This window comes from Myotis brandtii, unplaced genomic scaffold, assembly GCF_000412655.1.
Source record: "Myotis brandtii unplaced genomic scaffold, ASM41265v1 scaffold1052, whole genome shotgun sequence".
Lineage (NCBI taxonomy): Eukaryota > Metazoa > Chordata > Mammalia > Chiroptera > Vespertilionidae > Myotis > Myotis brandtii.
In genome coordinates, this window is record NW_005353545.1 from 506,662 (window position 1) to 526,800 (window position 20,139).

General features: G+C 41.6%; 1 protein-coding gene across 1 annotated transcript in view; it reads right to left on the reverse strand.

The window, feature by feature from the left end:
* The window catches only part of LOC102261911 (probable ubiquitin carboxyl-terminal hydrolase FAF-X), a 292,998-nt gene that overhangs the window by 109,334 nt on the left and 163,525 nt on the right, over positions 1-20,139 (reverse strand). The window contains exons 22-23 of the mRNA XM_014540284.1: positions 5,484-5,614; positions 4,271-4,549 (exon numbers count right to left, since the gene is read on the reverse strand). Coding sequence (XP_014395770.1) covers positions 4,271-4,549; positions 5,484-5,614 — 410 coding nt within the window. The remainder of the gene's footprint in view (positions 1-4,270; positions 4,550-5,483; positions 5,615-20,139) is intronic.

Genomic DNA, 20,139 nt, shown 5'->3' on the forward strand with positions numbered 1-20,139 from the left:
TATATGTGTGTGTGTGTGTGTATATATATATATATATATATATATATATATGTGTGTGTTTTAACTTTTATTAATCCTCACTCAAGGATATTTTTTCTTTTTTTTGAGGATGTGGTAAGGAACACTCAGAGACAGAGAGAAAGAAACATCAATATTAGAGAAAGAGACATTGACTGGTTGCTTCCCGCATGTGTCCCAACCAGGGTGGGGGATAGAGCCTGCAACCAAGGTTCATGTCCTTAACCAAAATCGAACCCAGAAACCTTCAGTCCATTGCTGATGTCTATCCATGGGTAATGATCTGACCTGGGGTTTGATCATTACTATTTCCCAATAAAATAACTTGCACATAGGTAGAAATAATGTAAGTTTTTAACTTACCTCTATCAATATGTGTGAGGAATATAATAGATACATGGTAGATTATTTGTTGAATGAGTAAGAGGTTACATGTTTTAAAAACTAGTAATTCATTTTTACCAATAAATTAGTTTATTTTTTAGGTCAGCAAAGTCTTGTGACACTTTTCTTATACTGAAACCTTGCTTGATAACATCACCATTGATACATTTCCCAATTCAACTCAATAAACTGAGATAAGAATTAGGTATGCTCTGCAGGTTAAAAATAATTGTTTTCTTTAACTATAATATTACAGAATTAAATATTTTCTATTCAAAAATCAAGTCCCCAGACTATTCTGGGGAAAAAATTATGTTAAATGAGGAATAAAAGTAAAAATTTGCAAAAGATACACCAAGTTTACATAAAGTATAAATAAATTCTTAAATCTCTGAGGAAAAATAGCTAAAATTTTATTCAACAGTTATTCTATTTCTCAAATTATAACCCTTCTTCTTTATATTATAGGCATTTCTGTAGCAATAATATATTTAATACTAATTTTGTATTTAGCTCCCTACTAGAAAGTGGGAAACCTGAAATTAGACACTATTATGTACCTTTACATCCTTAATGGCACATTTTTCTATCTATTGTATTCTATACAATAAAAAAGCAATATGCAAATAGACCGAATGGCGGAACAACCAAACAGGTAGCTAGGATGTGCGCTGACTGTCAGGGGGCGTGTGTGGATTGTGGCAAATGTCAGCTGTGGTAGGATGGTGGAGCAGGTGAGTGGGGGCGCGAGACCAAGGCGGGGTGCCAGTTGCTACCATTGGGGCGAGCCTCTGGTGGTTACTGAAAGTTCTTTGCTCCTGAGAATGCTGCAGTCCCACCCAGCACTGGTGCCTGCCTCACTTGCACCCACTGCTGGCACCAGAGTTCATACTCACTGCCAGTGCCTGGTACTAGCCCCAATCACTTGGCGCCGTCAGCGTGTGTGAGCGATGGCTGTCGGCCCCAATTGTCCCTCAGGGCTTCTTCACCTTCCCCTGCTTCTGAGGGGAGATCGGGACCAGTAGCCACTGTTTGCACCTGCTGCCAGCAATGGACATGCTCACATCCGCTGCCGGTGCCGCCGCTCGCAATCCACTGTCACCGTTGGCCCAGCTTGCACCTGCAGCTAGTGCCAGAGCTGCCACTCATACCCACTGCCAGTGCTGGCATGCCGGCCCCAATTGCTTGGAGCCATCAGCGGGTACGAGTGGCAGCTGCTGACCCTGATTGCTGCTGAGGGCTTCTCCACCACCCCTGGTTCCTCAGGGGCAGTGAGAGCGGGGCTGCTGGAAGACAGGGGCCACAGCAGGAGGGGCCAGGTGGGGATGCAGAGGATGGGCTGAGATGGACCCCTGTGCATACTGTAGCCTCTGGGCCCACAGATCCTTGCAAGGTGCACAAATTTGTGCACTGGGCCCCTAGTCTATATATATAAAAAGCCAATGACCGGAACACTGTAACAACCGGAATGACTGGTTGCAATGACGCCCACTGTGGCCAGCGAACCAGGGGGTGGGGCCGGCTGGTCAACCTTCCACGGCTCTTCCCCCTGGCCGTCCCCGTCCCCGATGGGCCCACCCCACCCCAATATGCTACGCCTCTACCCCCAGCCAGCTCCGCCCCCGATCAGCCCCTGCCAACCGCCCACAGCCCCTCCCCATGGCTGGCCCTGCCCCCAGTTGCCCCCCCGCAATCAGGGGCAGTGCCCACCAACCAATTGCCCGTAGTCCCTCCCCCAAGCCAGCCCTGCCCTGATTGGGCCTTCGTCAGGACAGGCCGGCCAGTCAACCTCCTGCCATCTCCTCCTCCTGACAGGCCCGGCTCCCATCTGCCAATAGGGACCAGGCTGGCTGGACCACACCCATGGAGGAATTCATGCACTGGGCCTCTAGTATATATATAAAACTGTTATGACCAATCGCTATGATGCGCACTGACCACCAGGGGGCAGATGCTCAATGCAGAAATTACCCCCTGGTGGTCAGTGCGCTCCCACTCAGCCAGAAGCCAGGCTCATGCTGGTGAGCACAGCTGTGGCGGTGGCAGCGGCGTAGGCGGCAGATGTAGTGGGGCTGGGATGAGCGGGAGCGGTGTGTCACCGGGCCCCAGCTCAGGCTCAGGCTCCTCTCCAGCTGCCTGCTGCTTCATGCATTGCTACATCCATCAGGGGATGTCGAACTGCTGGTTTCGGCCCAATCCCTGCAGGAACCAGCAGCCCAACAACCCATGATAGGGTCCCAGATTGCGAAAGGGCACAGGCCCAGCTGAGGGACCCCATTGGTGCATGTTATCTGTGCACCAGGCCTCTAGTCTACACTAATAAAAGAGAAAGATGTAAATTGACCATACCTTCACGACGCCTACCAGCCAACCAGGAGTGAGTATGCAAATTAACCCAACAAAGATGTTAGGTTAATTTGCATACGCAGACGCTGAGTGGCCAGAGGTAGGGCAGGTGATGACGCAGGCGTTCCACACTGCCCCAGCTGCTCTGAGCCTCTGGGCAGCGTGGGAAGGCAGAAAGGTGGCTCCAGGCCAGAGCGAAGGCAGAAAGGCGGCTCCAGCCAGATCGAAGGCTGTGCTGACAGCCAGGGGAAGGAAGGCCCATTCTTGCACTAATCTTTGTGCATCAGGCCTCTAGTATATAAATAGAGGAAAGATATAAAGAGATATAAAATTGCACTGTATATTTACCTCACTGAATTCTGTGGAAGGATCATGATAGGAACCTACCTATTTTTTAATATATATGTTTTAATTTATTTCAGAGAGGAAAGAAGAGGGGGAGAGAGATAGAAACATCAATGATGAGAGAAAATGTTTGATCAGCTGCCTCCTGCATGCCCCACACTGGTGATGGAGCCGGCAACCCAGACATGTGCCTTGATTGGGAATCAAACTGAGACCTCTGGCTCATGGGTCAATGTCCAACTACTGATCTATACTGGCTGGGCAAGAACCTACCTGTTTTTATTTATTAATGTACAAAATCCACAATATAAAGCAATCAAACTTAGAGTGGAGACAAAGCATTATAAATATCTTTTCTAATTTGCTTGTATAAACTACTCTTCTTCTAACCTTTGTAAATAATAAAATTTCAAAACTACATAAATATAGAGAGAATATATTAGTACCCTCAGTACTTACCAACAGAAGGCCTAACTTGTTTCACTAAATCCCCCAGTCACTGACTCTGCCCAGATACCCCAGTATTATTTGAGAAAATCACAGACATTCTATTTTATTTGAAATGCCTTAGCATGATTACCCTTTTTAAACAAAACCCAAAAATACTGATGTCCTACCTAAATTAATAATTCTAAACACCAATATCTAATCGTTACTCAAAATTCCCTGATTAAAAACTAACCCATTGCTAAAAAAAATCTGTATTGCTAACCATTTTTATCTTCAGTCAGTAATTTTAAAAAATCATAAATAAACTCAGCTTTAGTAAAAATTAAACACCACATTCAACTATTGCATCAAATCTTAGTATATCTTCAGAACAATGGACAATATGCATCAAGGATGATTCTAGGACAAAGAGAAAATTTTTGTCTGAGGAGTTACATTGGTCATAGTGGGAGGAGAGGCAGGCTCGTGCCAATTAAATATTTTATTTTATTACCCTACTTTTATATATCTGTCAGTATGGGTTAAGGAAAGATTCAGGTGAAGTTTCTAGGGGGATGAAGTGTCCTTTGAGAATATTGAAGTCAGCACAGAAAACTTATATTTCAATATAAATATAACTTAATAGGTTGAGTTGAATTTACATTGCTTAAGTAAGAGACACTGAGGAATTCAAAAATTAAATATTAACTATAAAATTTATTGTAAAGAGTTAAAAAAAATGTATTACCGGTGTTATGGGATCTGTACCATCTACAACTCGTTGAGAAGCTTCTGTTACAGCACGAACATGACCATAACCTATGGCAGTTAACAACAGTTTGGCAATTTTAAGGCCATTGAGGAATACACCCCTTCGAGTTTCCATATCTGTATTTGGCAGGAAGTTATTTCTTGTTATCATACTCAATACAAGGGGTAAACCACCACTTTTCAAGAAGTGAAATTGAAAATTAGAAGAAGCATCTGCCAAAGGTGCACCAGCAGGCATTAACAAGGCATAAACTACCTAGAAAAGAGGGAGAAAGAAAACTTAATTAAAATCCAAAATCATTTATATGCAAAGATATATGCACCCCTATGTTCATTGCAGCATTATTCACGGTGGCCAATAGCTACAAACAGCCAAAGGGCCCTATGATAGAGGACTGGATAAAGATGATATCGTATTTATACACAATAGAATACTACATGGTCATAAGAAAGGATGAAATAGTGTCATTTACAACAACATGGATGGATCTTGAGAACATTATGCGAAGTGAAATAAGTCAGACAGAAAAAGCTAAGAACTATATGATTTTACTCATATGTGAAATATAAAACTGAAACTTACAAACACAAGCAGCAGTGTGGTGGTTGCCAGAGGGAGGGGTGGGGAAAGAAAGGGGTCCTAATATGAGGTGACAGGAGAAGATTTGACTTTGGGTGGTGGGGACATGGTCCTATATACAGATTTTTTAAATTAGTAATCCACACATGAAACCTCTATTTTCATGTTGACTAATGTCACCCCAATAAAATAAAAACTAAAAACTAAATAAAAAATAAAGTTAATGACAGTGCTAAAAAAAATTAAGAAATAATTTTTTAAATTTGTTTTTTCATTGATTTTTACAGAGAGTAGAAAAGAGAGGGAAAGACAGAAACATCAATGCGAGAGAAACAAATCGATTGGTTGCCTCCTGCACAGGCGGGGGAGGAGCCTGCAACTGAGATGTGAGGTACGTGTCCTTAACCGGAATCGAACCTGGGTCTCTTTGGTCTGTAGGATGATGCTCTATCCACTGAGCCAAACTAGGTAGGGCAGGAATAATTTAAAACTTAACTTCCTCTATCATCATTACTAAGACATTTTTAACTATTTCAAAAGATTATCTTATATATTTTTATATTACCATGTGATAATAAAAATTTCAGTTTTGTAAAAAAAGAAAAATAACCTCGGTTAGGTATAGCACTTGGGAGGCAGAAGGACCAAAGAAAAGTGAATCAAGAGATGGTACAAGGTCATTTTCTTCAAGTTTTGCACGGTCCAAACAAATAGCTCGTAGTTTTTCTATTGCTGTGGTATCTGCAAATAACAACAACAACAAACCCAAAACATAGATTAGTTTAAAATATAATTCTTATGCTTATAAATCACATTGGATATACTGATATACTGATTAGTATTATTGTTAATCTGAAACATAATAATTATGAGTTAGGCTGATTATAAGATAAAACGTTAAAAAATTTAACCAGAACTAAACTGGTTAATAATAAACCAGAACTCTTTAATCATTAACCCAAAATATGAAGGAAAGTTTTCCTATCCAGACTTCAAATCAACATGTCCTCCTTTAATATAAGAGACAGAAAACAAATAATTATAAAACCCCACAACACTAAAAAGGAATTAGTTTTTCTTGAAATACATAGGACACAGCTACTTCCACCAAGTTATTTGCCTCACATGACATTCTTCATTAGCTATTTTTGCTTTATTGAAAGAAAGGTGAGTTTCAAGAAAAGAACTAAAGATACAACTATTTAATGTATAGCTACAAGAAAGAAAAGCCTTGCATTTTCCTTTTATCTACATTAATAAAAAAGAAACATGCAAATTGGTGTCATTCCGCCATGCCCACCAGCCAATCAGGATGAGTATGCAAATTAACCCAACAAAGATAGCGGCTAATTTGCATATGCAGGCGCAGAGCAAAGACTGAAGGCTCCAGCCCGAGCAAAGACTGAAGACTGAAGAGGCTTGGCTTCTCCGCTTCGGCTGGAGTGAAGGCCTGGGTCCTGGGTGCCGGAGGTGCCAGCAGCCAGGGGAAGGAAGGCCTATTGCACGAATCTCTTCGTGCAATGAGCCTCTAGTTATATTATAAAGATGTGACACTTTTAAAAAACTATGAAAAGATACATTGAGAAAAAAATCCTATCTTGGAAGAAAACAGCAGTAAGTCTTCATGATCTTAGGTTAGGCAATTTCTTATACATGATACCAAATTATAAATGAAAGAAAAAAAGAGATAAAAATGGACTGCTCCACTATTAAAATATTTTGTCCAAAATATGACACTAGTGAAAAGATGAAAAGAGGACAGCAATATTTATGTTATATAAAAAGCTAATATGCAAAGTGTCCCCTAGAGAGTTCGACATGGAGTTCAATTGCTCTCTATAATGTGTGCTGACCACCAAGGGGTGGCAAGGAACATGGCGGGCGACTAGTGGTGGCAGTGGGGTGCCGAGGGAGCTAAGGAAGGAGGAGGTTGAGAGGCGGGAACCTGATCAGCCCTCATCGCTGGCCAGGCCTAGGGACCCACCTGTGTGTAATTTTCATGCACCAGGCCTCCAGTTCAATAATAAAAAGACAAATAAGACACTTAAAAAATAAGCAACCCTAGCCAGTTTCGCTCAGTGGATAGAGTATCAGCCTGTGGACTGAAAGGTCCTGAGTTCAATTCTGGTCAAGGGCAGATGCCCAGGTTTTGGGCTCAATCCCCAGTAGGTGGTGTGCATGAAGCAGCCAATGATTCTCTCTCATTATTGACACTAAAGACTGGGTGCACAAAAATTCGTGCACTCGGGGGTGGGGGGGGTCCTTCAGTCCGGCCTATGACCTCTCACACTCCAGGAGCCTTCAGGGATGTCCTAAGCTGCAGTCTGGCCTCACTCTGTGGGAGGCAATGGGGCAGGCCCATCAGGGGACGGCACTGCTCTCATCACCCCATCACTGCTGCCACTGCCAGCCTCCCTCTGCTGGAGGCGACCAGGTGATCAATCAGGGGATGCCGCTGCCCCCATCACCCTGCCGTGGCTGCCATGCCAGCCTCCCTCTGCGGGAGCCAACAGGGTGGGTCAATTAGGGGACAGTGCAACCCCCATCAACCTGCTGTTGCCAGCCTCCCTAGGCAGGAGGCGACTGGGTGGCCGATTAGGGGATGGTGCCGGCTGGCGTGACCCCACCTTCCGCCAAATGCCCCTCCACCTCAGCTATTTGCTACTGCCTCCACCCATCCAGATCGCTGTCCCCTCTCTCTACGTGCTGGCATTCACCTTGGCTGGCCTGGCGCTGTCAGCTCTCTAGCCCTGCCCGCTGCCAACTGGTCATTCTGCCGTTCGGTCAATTTGCATATTACACTTTTATTATATAGGATTTCTAGCTCTTTCTCCCTCTTCCTTCCCCTCTGAAATTAATAATAATAATAAAAAAAAACCAAACGGCTCTAAACAGATATTTCTCCAAACTACTACAAATGGATAGTGAATAGAAAGCAAATGAAAAAATACTCAAAATCAGTAGGGAAATGCAATTCAAAACCACACTTTGGCCACTTTAATATAACCAGAATTATGTTACCAAGTTAATAAAAACACACATAGAAAACACCACCAAAAAAACCCTAATAATAGGTGTTGGTAATAAATGTGAGGAAACTGGAACGCCAATATTTTTTATACACACACACACACACACACACACACACACACACTCTTACTTTTTGTAAAGTACTTAGGCAGTTCCCCAATATGTTAACCATAAATTTACTGTACTATCTAGAAATTTCTCTCCTAGGTATATCTGCAAGAGAATGCAAAGAGGTGCCAAAAGTCAAATACAAATACTCATAGCAGCACTACTCATAGTAACCCAAAAATGGAAACAGCACAAGTTGTTTTTTATGCATTCATGAATAAAATGTTACACATACAATGAAATACAAGTCAGTCTTAAAAAGAAAGAAAATTCAATTCTGAAATATCTTACAACATGGATGGACTTTGAGGAAATTATGCCAAGTAAAGTAGGACAGTCACATGAAGATAAACACAGTATGAAGACGCTTATTCACACATAGAGTGATGGTTGTCAAGGGCTCGAAGAAGAGGGTAAATGAGAAGTCATTATTTAATAGGGATAGAGTTTCAGTGTCACAAGATGGAAAGTTCTGGAGATGAACTGCACAACAATGTAAATGCATTTAAAACTTATCACAACTTAACACATTTAAGATCGTACATTTTATGTCATGCACACTTTACACATTTTTAAAGCAAGGTAATTGAATATAGTTATAAGAAAGTATACAAAGTCCAATTTGAAGGAGAGTATACAAAACAACTATTCTGTACCTTTCAAAATGTCAGTCATCAAAGACCTTAGTTTCCTGACTTGAATAAAATCTTTAGTATTAAGTAAGAATATTCTTGATCTTAGAAAACACTCTGAGATATTTAGGTAAATAGGTATAGGTAAAAAGGTATAGTTGTCTATAACATTCAAAGTTTTAAAAAAATTCTATACAGAATGAATGATACAGCAAATGTGCCAAAGTATTAACAAGCATTATTTGGAAGTTCTCTGTGTTATTCTATGTAACTTCAATATTATCTATATATCTAAAACCCTAATATGCAAATAGACCAAATGGAGGAACAACTGAGTAACTGAACAACCAGTCGCTATGACGTGTGCAGACCACCAGGGTGTGGGCGTTGGCTGCAGTGGATGGTGGAGCAGAGGAGCAGGGGCGCCAGACCAAGGCGGGGAGCAAATTGCTTTCACTGGGGCAAGCCTCTAGTAGTTACTGAAAATTCTTTACTCCCAGAGCTGCTGCTTGCACTCGCTGCCAGAGCCTGGCACCGGGGCGAGTGGCAGCTGCTGGTTCCAATTGCCCCTCAGGGTTTCTCCACATCACCTAATCCTGAGGGATGATCGGGGTAGCAGCCGCTGCTTAACCGCTGACGGCGCTGGCCCCAATTGCTTTGTGCTGTCAGGTGGATGCAGCAGCAGTGGGAGCGGGGCTGCTGGCAGACAGGGGACCAGGGGCCACGGCAAGAGGGGCTGGGCAGCGGTGTGGAGGATGGGTCGAGACCCACCCCTGGGCCCACTGCAGCCTCGTAGCCCACAGTTCCTTTCAAGGTGCATGAATTTGTTCACTGGACCCCTAGTCACTACATAAAGGGTTGGTTTTGTAATCATAGGAAAAGTTTCAATGGAAATAAGGGTAACAATGTTGGAAAGAGAAGAAAACAAAGAAAAACCTACCAATTATAGTGTAAGACAAAAAGTATCGCCTGTCCTACAATAATAAATTTCTGTACAACCAATTAGCTCATCTTCAATTGGCAAATAGAAGAATAATGACAGTATGATACGAAGTTAAACTTGTTCATATAGTATCTCCTCTAGACAAAGAAACCAGATTAGTAGGACAGAAGTATAATATTCATATAGAAAGAATAAAAGCCGTTATCTTTTTTTTTAATATTCTCACCTGAGAATACTTCTTTCTCTTGAATTTAGAGTCAGTGGAAGGGATGGGGGACACAGGGAAAAAAAGAGGGGAAGAGAGAGAAATATCAATGTGAGAGAGACACATGGATTGGTTGCCTCCCACATTCAACACGACTGGGACCAAGGATTGACCTGCGACCCTTCAGTCCTTGGTCTGACACTCTACCACTTAGCAAACACTGTGCAGGGGAAAAGCCTTTTCAACTTGACTTTAAGAAATTTAAAAGTGAACTCCTGTCTGGCTACTGTGACTCAGAGTGTCCTGCTGTACACATAATGGTTGCAGGTTTGATTCCCAGTCAGAGCACATACCCAGGGCACTTACAAGAAGTAACTGACCAATGTATCAATGTGTCTCCCCACTTCCTTCTCTAAAATCAATAAAAACATATCTCCAGCTGATGATTAAAAAAAAAAAAAAGTGAACTATTCCCAGCCTTACCATGCTCTCTACCTACAACAATCTTCATTTCCTTTTATGTCCACTCTTTGGTTGACCCTCATGTCAGACCTTTCGTCCAACTTATTTCAAAGCTGGTACACTCTCCTCTTTTTTGTTCCTTGAATAACATATACAAAAACAGGATCCTGTACACTGAGGTACATGCATAGCTGTCCAGGTTATGTTTAAGACAATAATTACAGTTTTTGGTAGTGCTCTGCTTAAATTTTATGTGGAAGGGCAGTCTGGCCTAAAAAACTGGAGAGTATATACAAAGGGGTGGTATTGGAGACAAGGGGCTAGTAAATTACAGGATTAATCAAACGAATATATATATATACTAGAGGCCCAGTGCATGAAATTTTGTGCATGTGGGGGGGTCCCTCAGCCCACCCTGCACCCTCTCACAATCTGGGACCCCTCAGGTAGGATCCCTAGGCCTGGCTTGAGATCAGTGCCTATCTGGGTTTCCTTCCCCAGGCTGCAGGCAGCTGGCCCCACCCCAGTCACTGCCACCCCTTGCTGGAAACCAAGATCAACAGTAATTAATATAAATTCGAGGAGTCAGGCAGAAGGCTGACTTGGACTCCTTTGATATTCACAGGGTGAATATTTACATTTTATTACCTACTGCTGACTCAATGGCCTAAAGAAAACTCCCTCCAAAACCTGATAATCTTACTGTGTACTAAATATTACCACTATTATGTCTGTTTGCATTCCTAAAAGGCACTTGTGTATTCTAGTAAAAAATAAAAGACAGGAACAGAGACTCAAGTGGAACTTGACTACTACAGTTGAGTTTTCCCCTGGTGTTCCCCCATAATTTCAAAATTAATATTTCTTGTCTGTGTGTCAATTTGTGTGCAAGTTCTTTCTCCAAGCCTTTGAACCTGAAAGCCACGCTGGCCATTGCCTTTCACAATTGGCACTCTTGAACTGGGACTTAGAGAAAAAGGCTTCGCCAGAGCGGAAAATATCACTGGACTCTGTGTTGGAAAATTAACTGTGTGCAAAACTCGTGTCAGCTGTGGAAGTCCGAGGATCCGTAAGTGCTCGAGTGATTTCTTTTGTTTCAGCCAGATCATAATGGGGCAGAATTTGTCGAAAGAGGAAAGACTTTCCTATAGACTCTGGCTTGCTTATTAAAGGATAAGGGAGTTGCAGTTTCAGAAGATCTTCTTTTACAGTTTCTACAGATTATTATAGAATATAATCCATGGTTTTCTGATGACGGTACATTGGATATTGAAAGTTGGGAATGTATAGGTCAGAACTTGAAAGAAGCTCAGTAGCAGGGGAAAAATTTGCCTCCAAATTGTTTCTCTTTGTGGAAAACAATATTGCATTTGTTAGAGCCTTTCAGAGAAGAAAGACCTCTTCCCTTTGCACCCTCTGCTCCTAAAAAAAGCAGAAAGATAAATTGGAGTGGCCTTCATGTCCTGATTTTGAAACATTTAAATCGACACTAACAGAATCACCTATGCAAAAAGCCTTCAGAAAAGGATTAAAGGACATGATAGTAGAAGATAGACTTGCTTTTCCTATTATACAGGTAGCTAATCCACAATTCCCAAATCAAATAATAAGACAGCATGAAAAGATTTGATTTTAAAATGATAAAGGCCTTGCGTGATAGTATAATACAGAATGGTTCAAATGCTCCATTTACTGGAGAAATTATAACTAACATTTCTGAAGTGTTCCTAGCTCATGATTGGTATTCTCTAGGACGTGCAACTCTGGATGGAGGAGATTATTTGCTATGGAAAGGAAAATTTTTAGAGAAATGTCAGGAACAAGCTTCTTCAAATCTCAGACAGAATGTTCTCGTAACTTTTGAGATGCTTGCAGGACAGGGACAATTTAGTGACATCAAAAATCAGCTCAAATACATCCAACAGGTGTATGAGAAAATGAGACTTCGTGGATGAAAAACCTGGTGGAGTTTACCAGCAAAAGGGGAACCTGAAGGAGCCTTTAGTACAGCCGTGGGCAAACTACGGCCCGCGGGCCGGGCCATTTGAAATGAATAAAACTAAAAAAAAAAAAAGACCGTACCCTTTTATGTAATGATGTTTACTTTGAATTTATATTAGTTCACACAAACACTCCATCCATGCTTTTGTTCCGGCCCTCCGGTCCAGTTTAAGAACCCATTGTGGCCCTCGAGTCAAAAAGTTTGCCCACCCCTGCTTTAGTAAGTGCATGCAGGGGCCCACTAAATCATTCTCTGATTTTGTAGCTCACCTCACTGGAGCAGTGAAAAGGCAAATTCAACATGAGACAGCAGGATACATTTTGACTCAGCAATTAGGTTATGAAAATGCCAGTGCTGACTGTAAGAAATGTCTAACGCCTCTAAGAAAAAATAGCACCATTAGAGAAATGATCTGAGCATGTCAGAATGTGGAGTCAGGCATTTTTCAGGTAAGCTTACTAGCTGCCGCAACTACAACAAAAAACAAATTATGTTTCAATTGTGGACAATAAGGACATTTTAAAAAGGAATGTAAGCAACCAAAAGGGACACAAGGTGATGCTCAGTGAGAAGGTGTAAACATTCTGCCTCCCAACTCAGGTAATGCAGGTCTATGTCCCAGATGTAAGAAGGGGAATCTTGGGCCAGTAGGTGTAGATCTAAATTTCATAGAAATGGCCAGCCATTAAATCAAGACATAGGAAATGGCCAGGCACAGGGAAATGCCCAGAGGGGCTCCCCCAAGCCCCGTTATTAAATAAGGGGAAGTTCCACCCTGCCAGGACCACAGCAGATTCCCTCCTTCAAGTCACTCCAGAAAGAAGTGCTAACTTTGATCTTAATAGCACAATAACAATCACCCTGATCCCCCATATGGCTAGAAAAGTTGTTCCTACAGGAATTTGGGGACCTGTACCACCAGGAATATCAGGTTTAATCCTAGGAAAGAGTGAAAATATGCTAAAAGGACTAACTTTTTCCTGGAGTCAGATTCAGAATATAAGGGAGAAATCAAAGTAATTTTAGAATGCAAACATATTATGCAAATTATTCCAGGACAAAGAATTGCTCAGCTCGTGCTTTTACCTTATATTCAGCAAGGTGAAGTTATAAATAGGAAGAGAGGGACAAAAGGATTTGGAAGTTCAGATATATATTGGATACAGGAAATTAACAAGACCCGTCCTATGATTAATCTTAAAATAGAGGGAAAAATGTTTAAAGGTCTAGTAGACACTGGAGCAGATATTAGTGTCATCAGTCAAGAATTCTGGCCTCCAAATTGGTCCATGGTAGAAGCTATGGGCTCTATCACGGGTGTTGGAATTCCTGATAACATGCAACGCAGGGCTGCAGTGTTAAAGTGGAAAGATGAAGAAGACAAACAGTATGGTTTCAGCCTTATATTGTCTCTGGAATTGCAGTCAACTTATGGGGATGAGACATTTTAGAAGGTTTACAAGCTTGTATTATTACTGGCAAAAGACAACAGTTAATAACTCAGATAGGATATCAAGCTGGTCAAGGTTTAGGAAAAGATAATCAGGAGATTAAAATACTCATTCAGGGCAAAGAAAACACAGGAAAACAAGGATTAGAATATCAGCCTTTTTAGGAGTGGTCACTGCTCAATCTCCTCACCCCCATGCAGAGCCTATACAATGGAAGATGATAGGCCTATATGGGTGGATCAGTGGCCATTAACCAAGGAGAAATTAAATCATACTCATGAGTTAATACAGGAATAAATAGAAGCTGGTCACACAGAGCCTTCCAATAGCCCTTGGAATACTCCTATATTTACAATACCTAAGAAAGAGGCAGGAAAATGGCAATTGTTAGATGACCTTAGAGCCGTTAACGCTACTATGCATACCATGGGAGCTTTACAGCCTGGACTCCCAGTGCCTTCACAAATCCCTCTAGATTGGTCTCACATAGTAGTAGATCTTAAGTAGTAGATCTTCTTCACCATTCCCTTGGCACCGCAAGATAAACAAAGATTTGCCTTTCAGTGCCATCTATTAATAATATAGAGTCTACAAAACGATATCAACAGGAAGTTTTGCCTCAAGGAATGGCCAATAGCCCTATTTTATGTCAAAAATAAGTAGCTCAAGCTATTCAGCCTTTAAGGAACAAATATTCCCAGTGTTCTATTGTTATTACATGGATGACTTGCTCCTAGCGAGTCCACGGGAAGAACAGACTTTAGGAATGTTTTCTCAATTAGAAAAGGAACTTCCTAAATGAGGCTTAAAAATTGCTCCAGAAAAAGTACAGAAGAAATGCCTTTTAAATAGCTAGGTACCATAATTGAAAACCAATATATTAGGCCTCAGAAGGTAGAAATAAGGAAAGACTGCCTTAAAACCTTAAATTATTAGGGGACATTGTTTAAGACCTTATCTAAAAAGCTCTACAGGAGAAATGACAAATTTATTTAATATACTTCGAGAGTATTGACAGATGAAGCTAGAAAGGAGTTACAAAGAATTGAGCGGTAACCTCCTTAGCTGAAGTAGCACGGGTATTGCCTGAATTGTCTTTATTGGGACAAATTAATCCTACTGCAAATAGTCCCACTGGAATCATCTTCCAAAATAAAAACTCTCTTGCTATTGAATGGGTCCACCTAGGACATCAATCCTCTATAACTGTAGTTACATATATAGAGCTTATGGCTCAATTAGTATTTCAGCTTAAAAAACGATGCAGACAGCTTAGAGGACAAGAACCCCAATGTACTTACCTTCCCCTTACTGGGAAGCAATTAGAAATGTTACTTCAAACTGATTTAAATTGGCAAATTGGACTGAGTGGATATTCAGGAGATCTTAACTGTCACCTACTAAAAGACAAACTATTACAATTTTTATATTATACTCCTATTATTTTACCAAAAAATACTAGGCAGGAACCTATTCCTGAAGCATTAACTGTTTTTACTGATGGATCATCAAATGGCAAAGCTGCTTATCATACAATGAATTTAGACTGAGTCATCCAAACTAGTCATACTTTTGTACAAAGAATTGATTTGGAAGCTATTAAGGCTGCATTACAAGATTTGCAAAAGCCTCTTAATTTTATCTCTGACTCTTCATATGCTGCAGGTTTATTAAATAGAACTGAAACTCCTCATTTAAAATGGCTCAGTGACCAGCTGAGGTCAAACACACTCCAAGCCTGAGCACTAGGAAATCCCCTCTCCTCCCCTCCCTTTCCCTCCCCTCCCCTCCCCTAAAATAAAATAAAATAAAATGACTCAGTGACCAAAGTTTGTTTTTACTATTTAAACAAGTCCAGCAGATTGTGCAACAAAGACAATATCCTTTCTATATTACTCACATAAGGGCTCACAGTTTATTACCTGGCCCTTTGGCAAAAGGAAATGCATATGCTGATCAATTGGTTGCTTTATTACAACAGGCCTCAGAATCTCATCAGCTTTTACAATAGCCTGCCAAAATGTTGTCTAGACAATTCTCAATCTCTTGACAGTAGACAAAACAGATTATCAGAGAATGTCCCACTTGCATGTTACATCTATCTCAAGGGCCTAACAGGAGTTGACCCTAGAGGTTTGCTAAGGGACCATATTGGCAAATGGATGTGACACATTATACTTCCTTTGGACGCCTTGGGGCATTGCATGTCTCTGTAGACACCTTTTCAAAAGTCCTTTGGCCTACTGCATCTACAGGGGAAATGGCAAAACAGATTATTAATGTTATTAATCATTGCCTAGCTGCTTTTGCCATCATGGGAATTCCAAAAATTATTAAAACTGATAATGGGCCTGCTTACAGAAGCTGTCATTTCCAGCAATTTTGTAAAAAGTGGAAAATTCAGCACATTACAGGAATACCATATAATTCCCAAGGACAGGCCATTATTGAACGACAGCATCAGTGGCGAAAATCCAAACTTGAAAAACAGAAAGGGGGGATTATGATGGAGAAATCACCTGTGGGTAGACTGCACCAAGCTTTAATTACTTTAAATTTTTTCACTTGTAATGCTGATGGCAAGACACCCATGGAGTTACAGTGCTGTAAAAATAAAACAAAGGAAAATGGTCTAGTTAAATGGAAAGATCCAGGGTCTGGTTTATGGAAGGGACCCGATCCATTATTCATATACGGCCAAGGATATGCTTGTATATTTCCAGAAAATTCCTCCAAACCTGTGTGAATTCCTGCTAGAAATATTAAACTGCACCATGGATCCAAGAGAGAAACGAGTCAGATTAATGAGGACCTTGCTCCTGGAGCCACACCATGCAGCTGTAGACAACTGGCTACCCCAGCCACAAACAACAGCACCAGGAAACACACCGAAGATAAGGAGTGGAAGAAGAACATGGCAGATGATGAACAGCACAGAGGTGACTTGGGGAGTGATAAAGAAAATGGTCCAGAAAGCTGAACGAATTTGTGAAGAGACCAAAACCCAAGAACACCTGAAAATGTCTTTCTTGCCATGCTTGCAGTAACCAGCTGTACGGTAATTTCACAAAAGGCTAATGGGGAAGTCCTCTCTAGATAAAATCCCTCTCGTGGACTGATCCCCTGCCCAGTATCTACACTAATAAAAGAGAAACATGCAAATTGGTGTCACTCTGCTATGCCCACTAGCCAATAAGAACAACTATATAAATTAACCCAACAAAGAGGCTTGGCTTTCTCCACTGCCCCGGACCAAAGGCCTGGGTCTTGGGTGCCGGAGGAAAACCGGTGCCAGCAGCCAGGGGTAGGAAAGCCTATTGCGCGAATCTTCGTGTAATGGGCTTCTAGTAGTAAATATATGGGCAATGTATAATTACACGGCTGTCCCCACCCGGCTTCCCTTTTTTATGTGACACAAGAATCAAAGTACTGCTCCTTTGTGTGTTGAATTAAAGCTGGCTAGCATCACACCAAAGGAAGGGGAAGTGAAAACCTAAATACAATTACTATCACTGCTTACTTCTGGGAGAGGCAAAGAGAATTTAACATTACTAAGACCTCCTCACAGTAAGCCATTATGTAAAAAGTCTTATGAATGGCACCCACTAGCAGCAAACTTAAGAACAGTTTTTTCTTTCGTGGATTGAAGACCCTATGGGTCTACATATAGTAATAATTAATGAAAATCAGCTGCTGCAATTGAACCAGTAAAATGATATAGTTTAAAATAATGACTTCAATGAAAAATCACCTTCTTGGTGTTTAAAGTAAAAAAAAAACCACCACCCTTGATATTTTGGGATTACAGCAGCATATTGTATAATTATCCAAGGCAAACTTACAAACTAATTCCTTAGATGCCTGGCAGCAATTCAAAGAAAGAATTTGCTCCTTTACTTTTGCCTTTTAGGATAACCACTATTCTTGTTTAATTTTAGTCTGCAGATGCGGAATAAAAATCTTAAAAGAATTTAAACTCTGCAAGAAGGGGGAAATGCTGGGAATCAAGATCAACAGTAATTAATATAAATGCGAGGAGTCCGGCAGAAGGCTGACTTGGACTCCTTTGATATTCACAGGGTGAATATTTACATTTTATTACCTACTGCTGACTCAATGGCCTAAAGAAAACTCCCTCCAAAACCTGATAATCTTACTGTGTACTAAATATTACCACTATTATGTCTGTTTGCATTCCTAAAAGGCACTTGTGTATTCTAGTAAATAAAAGCAGAAGGGAATGGAGACTTACTGGAACTTGACTACTACAGTTGAGCTTTCCCCAGGTTTCCCCCATAATTTCAAAATTAGTATTTTCTTGTCTTGGTGTCAATTTGTGTGTCAGCTCTTTCTTCAAGCCTTTGAAACCGAAAGCCATGCTGGCCGTGGCCTTACACAACTGCTTGCCCTGTGTGCAGTGCTGATCCCTCCCCTGCCACAGGTGGCCTCCCTCTGCAAGTGACAGGCGTGGGGTGTGATGACTTGGCTGGCCTGGGCTTCCCTTTGCAGTGCGATTGCCAGAGTTGCCGCTGGTGGCCTGTGCCTCCCTCTTTCTTTGCTGGTGGGTGGAGCCAGCCCTACAAGGGGATGTTTGTCTACCTGATCACCCCTAACTGCTGGCCTGCCTACCTGATCACCCCTATGCCTGCCCGCCTGATTGCCCATAATTGTTTGCTTGGGGGCGGGGCCAGCCCGGCAAGGGGCTGTGATAGTTATAGTCTCTGGTCATTCCAGTTGTTACGCTTATGGTGACACGCGAACTCATTTTGGGTGACACGCATTGACAGAGACAAAAAATTGCATAATTCAAATATTTGTCTCTCGCAACGGCAGCCAGGGGAAGGAAGGCCTATTGCGCGAATCTTCGTGTAATGGGCTTCTAGTAGTAAATATATGGGCAATGTATAATTACACGGCTGTCCCCACCCGGCTTCCCTTTTTTATGTGACACAAGAATCAAAGTACTGCTCCTTTGTGTGTTGAATTAAAGCTGGCTAGCATCACACCAAAGGAAGGGGAAGTGAAAACCTAAATACAATTACTATCACTGCTTACTTCTGGGAGAGGCAAAGAGAATTTAACATTACTAAGACCTCCTCACAGTAAGCCATTATGTAAAAAGTCTTATGAATGGCACCCACTAGCAGCAAACTTAAGAACAGTTTTTTCTTTCGTGGATTGAAGACCCTATGGGTCTACATATAGTAATAATTAATGAAAATCAGCTGCTGCAATTGAACCAGTAAAATGATATAGTTTAAAATAATGACTTCAATGAAAAATCACCTTCTTGGTGTTTAAAGTAAAAAAAAAACCACCACCCTTGATATTTTGGGATTACAGCAGCATATTGTATAATTATCCAAGGCAAACTTACAAACTAATTCCTTAGATGCCTGGCAGCAATTCAAAGAAAGAATTTGCTCCTTTACTTTTGCCTTTTAGGATAACCACTATTCTTGTTTAATTTTAGTCTGCAGATGCGGAATAAAAATCTTAAAAGAACTTAAACTCTGCAAGAAGGGGGAAATGCTGGGAATCAAGATCAACAGTAATTAATATAAATGCGAGGAGTCCGGCAGAAGGCTGACTTGGACTCCTTTGATATTCACAGGGTGAATATTTACATTTTATTACCTACTGCTGACTCAATGGCCTAAAGAAAACTCCCTCCAAAACCTGATAATCTTACTGTGTACTAAATATTACCACTATTATGTCTGTTTGCATTCCTAAAAGGCACTTGTGTATTCTAGTAAATAAAAGCAGAAGGGAATGGAGACTTACTGGAACTTGACTACTACAGTTGAGCTTTCCCCAGGTTTCCCCCATAATTTCAAAATTAGTATTTCTTGTCTTGTGTGTCAATTTGTGTGTCAGCTCTTTCTTCAAGCCTTTGAAACCGAAAGCCATGCTGGCCGTGGCCTTACACAACTGCTTGCCCTGTGTGCAGTGCTGATCCCTCCCCTGCCACAGGTGGCCTCCCTCTGCAAGTGACAGGCGTGGGGTGTGATGACTTGGCTGGCCTGGGCTTCCCTTTGCAGTGCGATTGCCAGAGTTGCCGCTGGTGGCCTGTGCCTCCCTCTTTCTTTGCTGGTGGGTGGAGCCAGCCCTACAAGGGGATGTTTGTCTACCTGATCACCCCTAACTGCTGGCCTGCCTACCTGATCACCCCTATGCCTGCCCGCCTGATTGCCCATAATTGTTTGCTTGGGGGCGGGGCCAGCCCGGCAAGGGGCTGTGATAGTTATAGTCTCTGGTCATTCCAGTTGTTACGCTTATGGTGACACGCGAACTCATTTTGGGTGACACGCATTGACAGAGACAAAAAATTGCATAATTCAAATATTTGTCTCTCGCAACGACCAGAGTTGGGCATCACTTGAGTAATATTATTTCTCACGTTACTCATGATCAATAATGCAATTCTAAA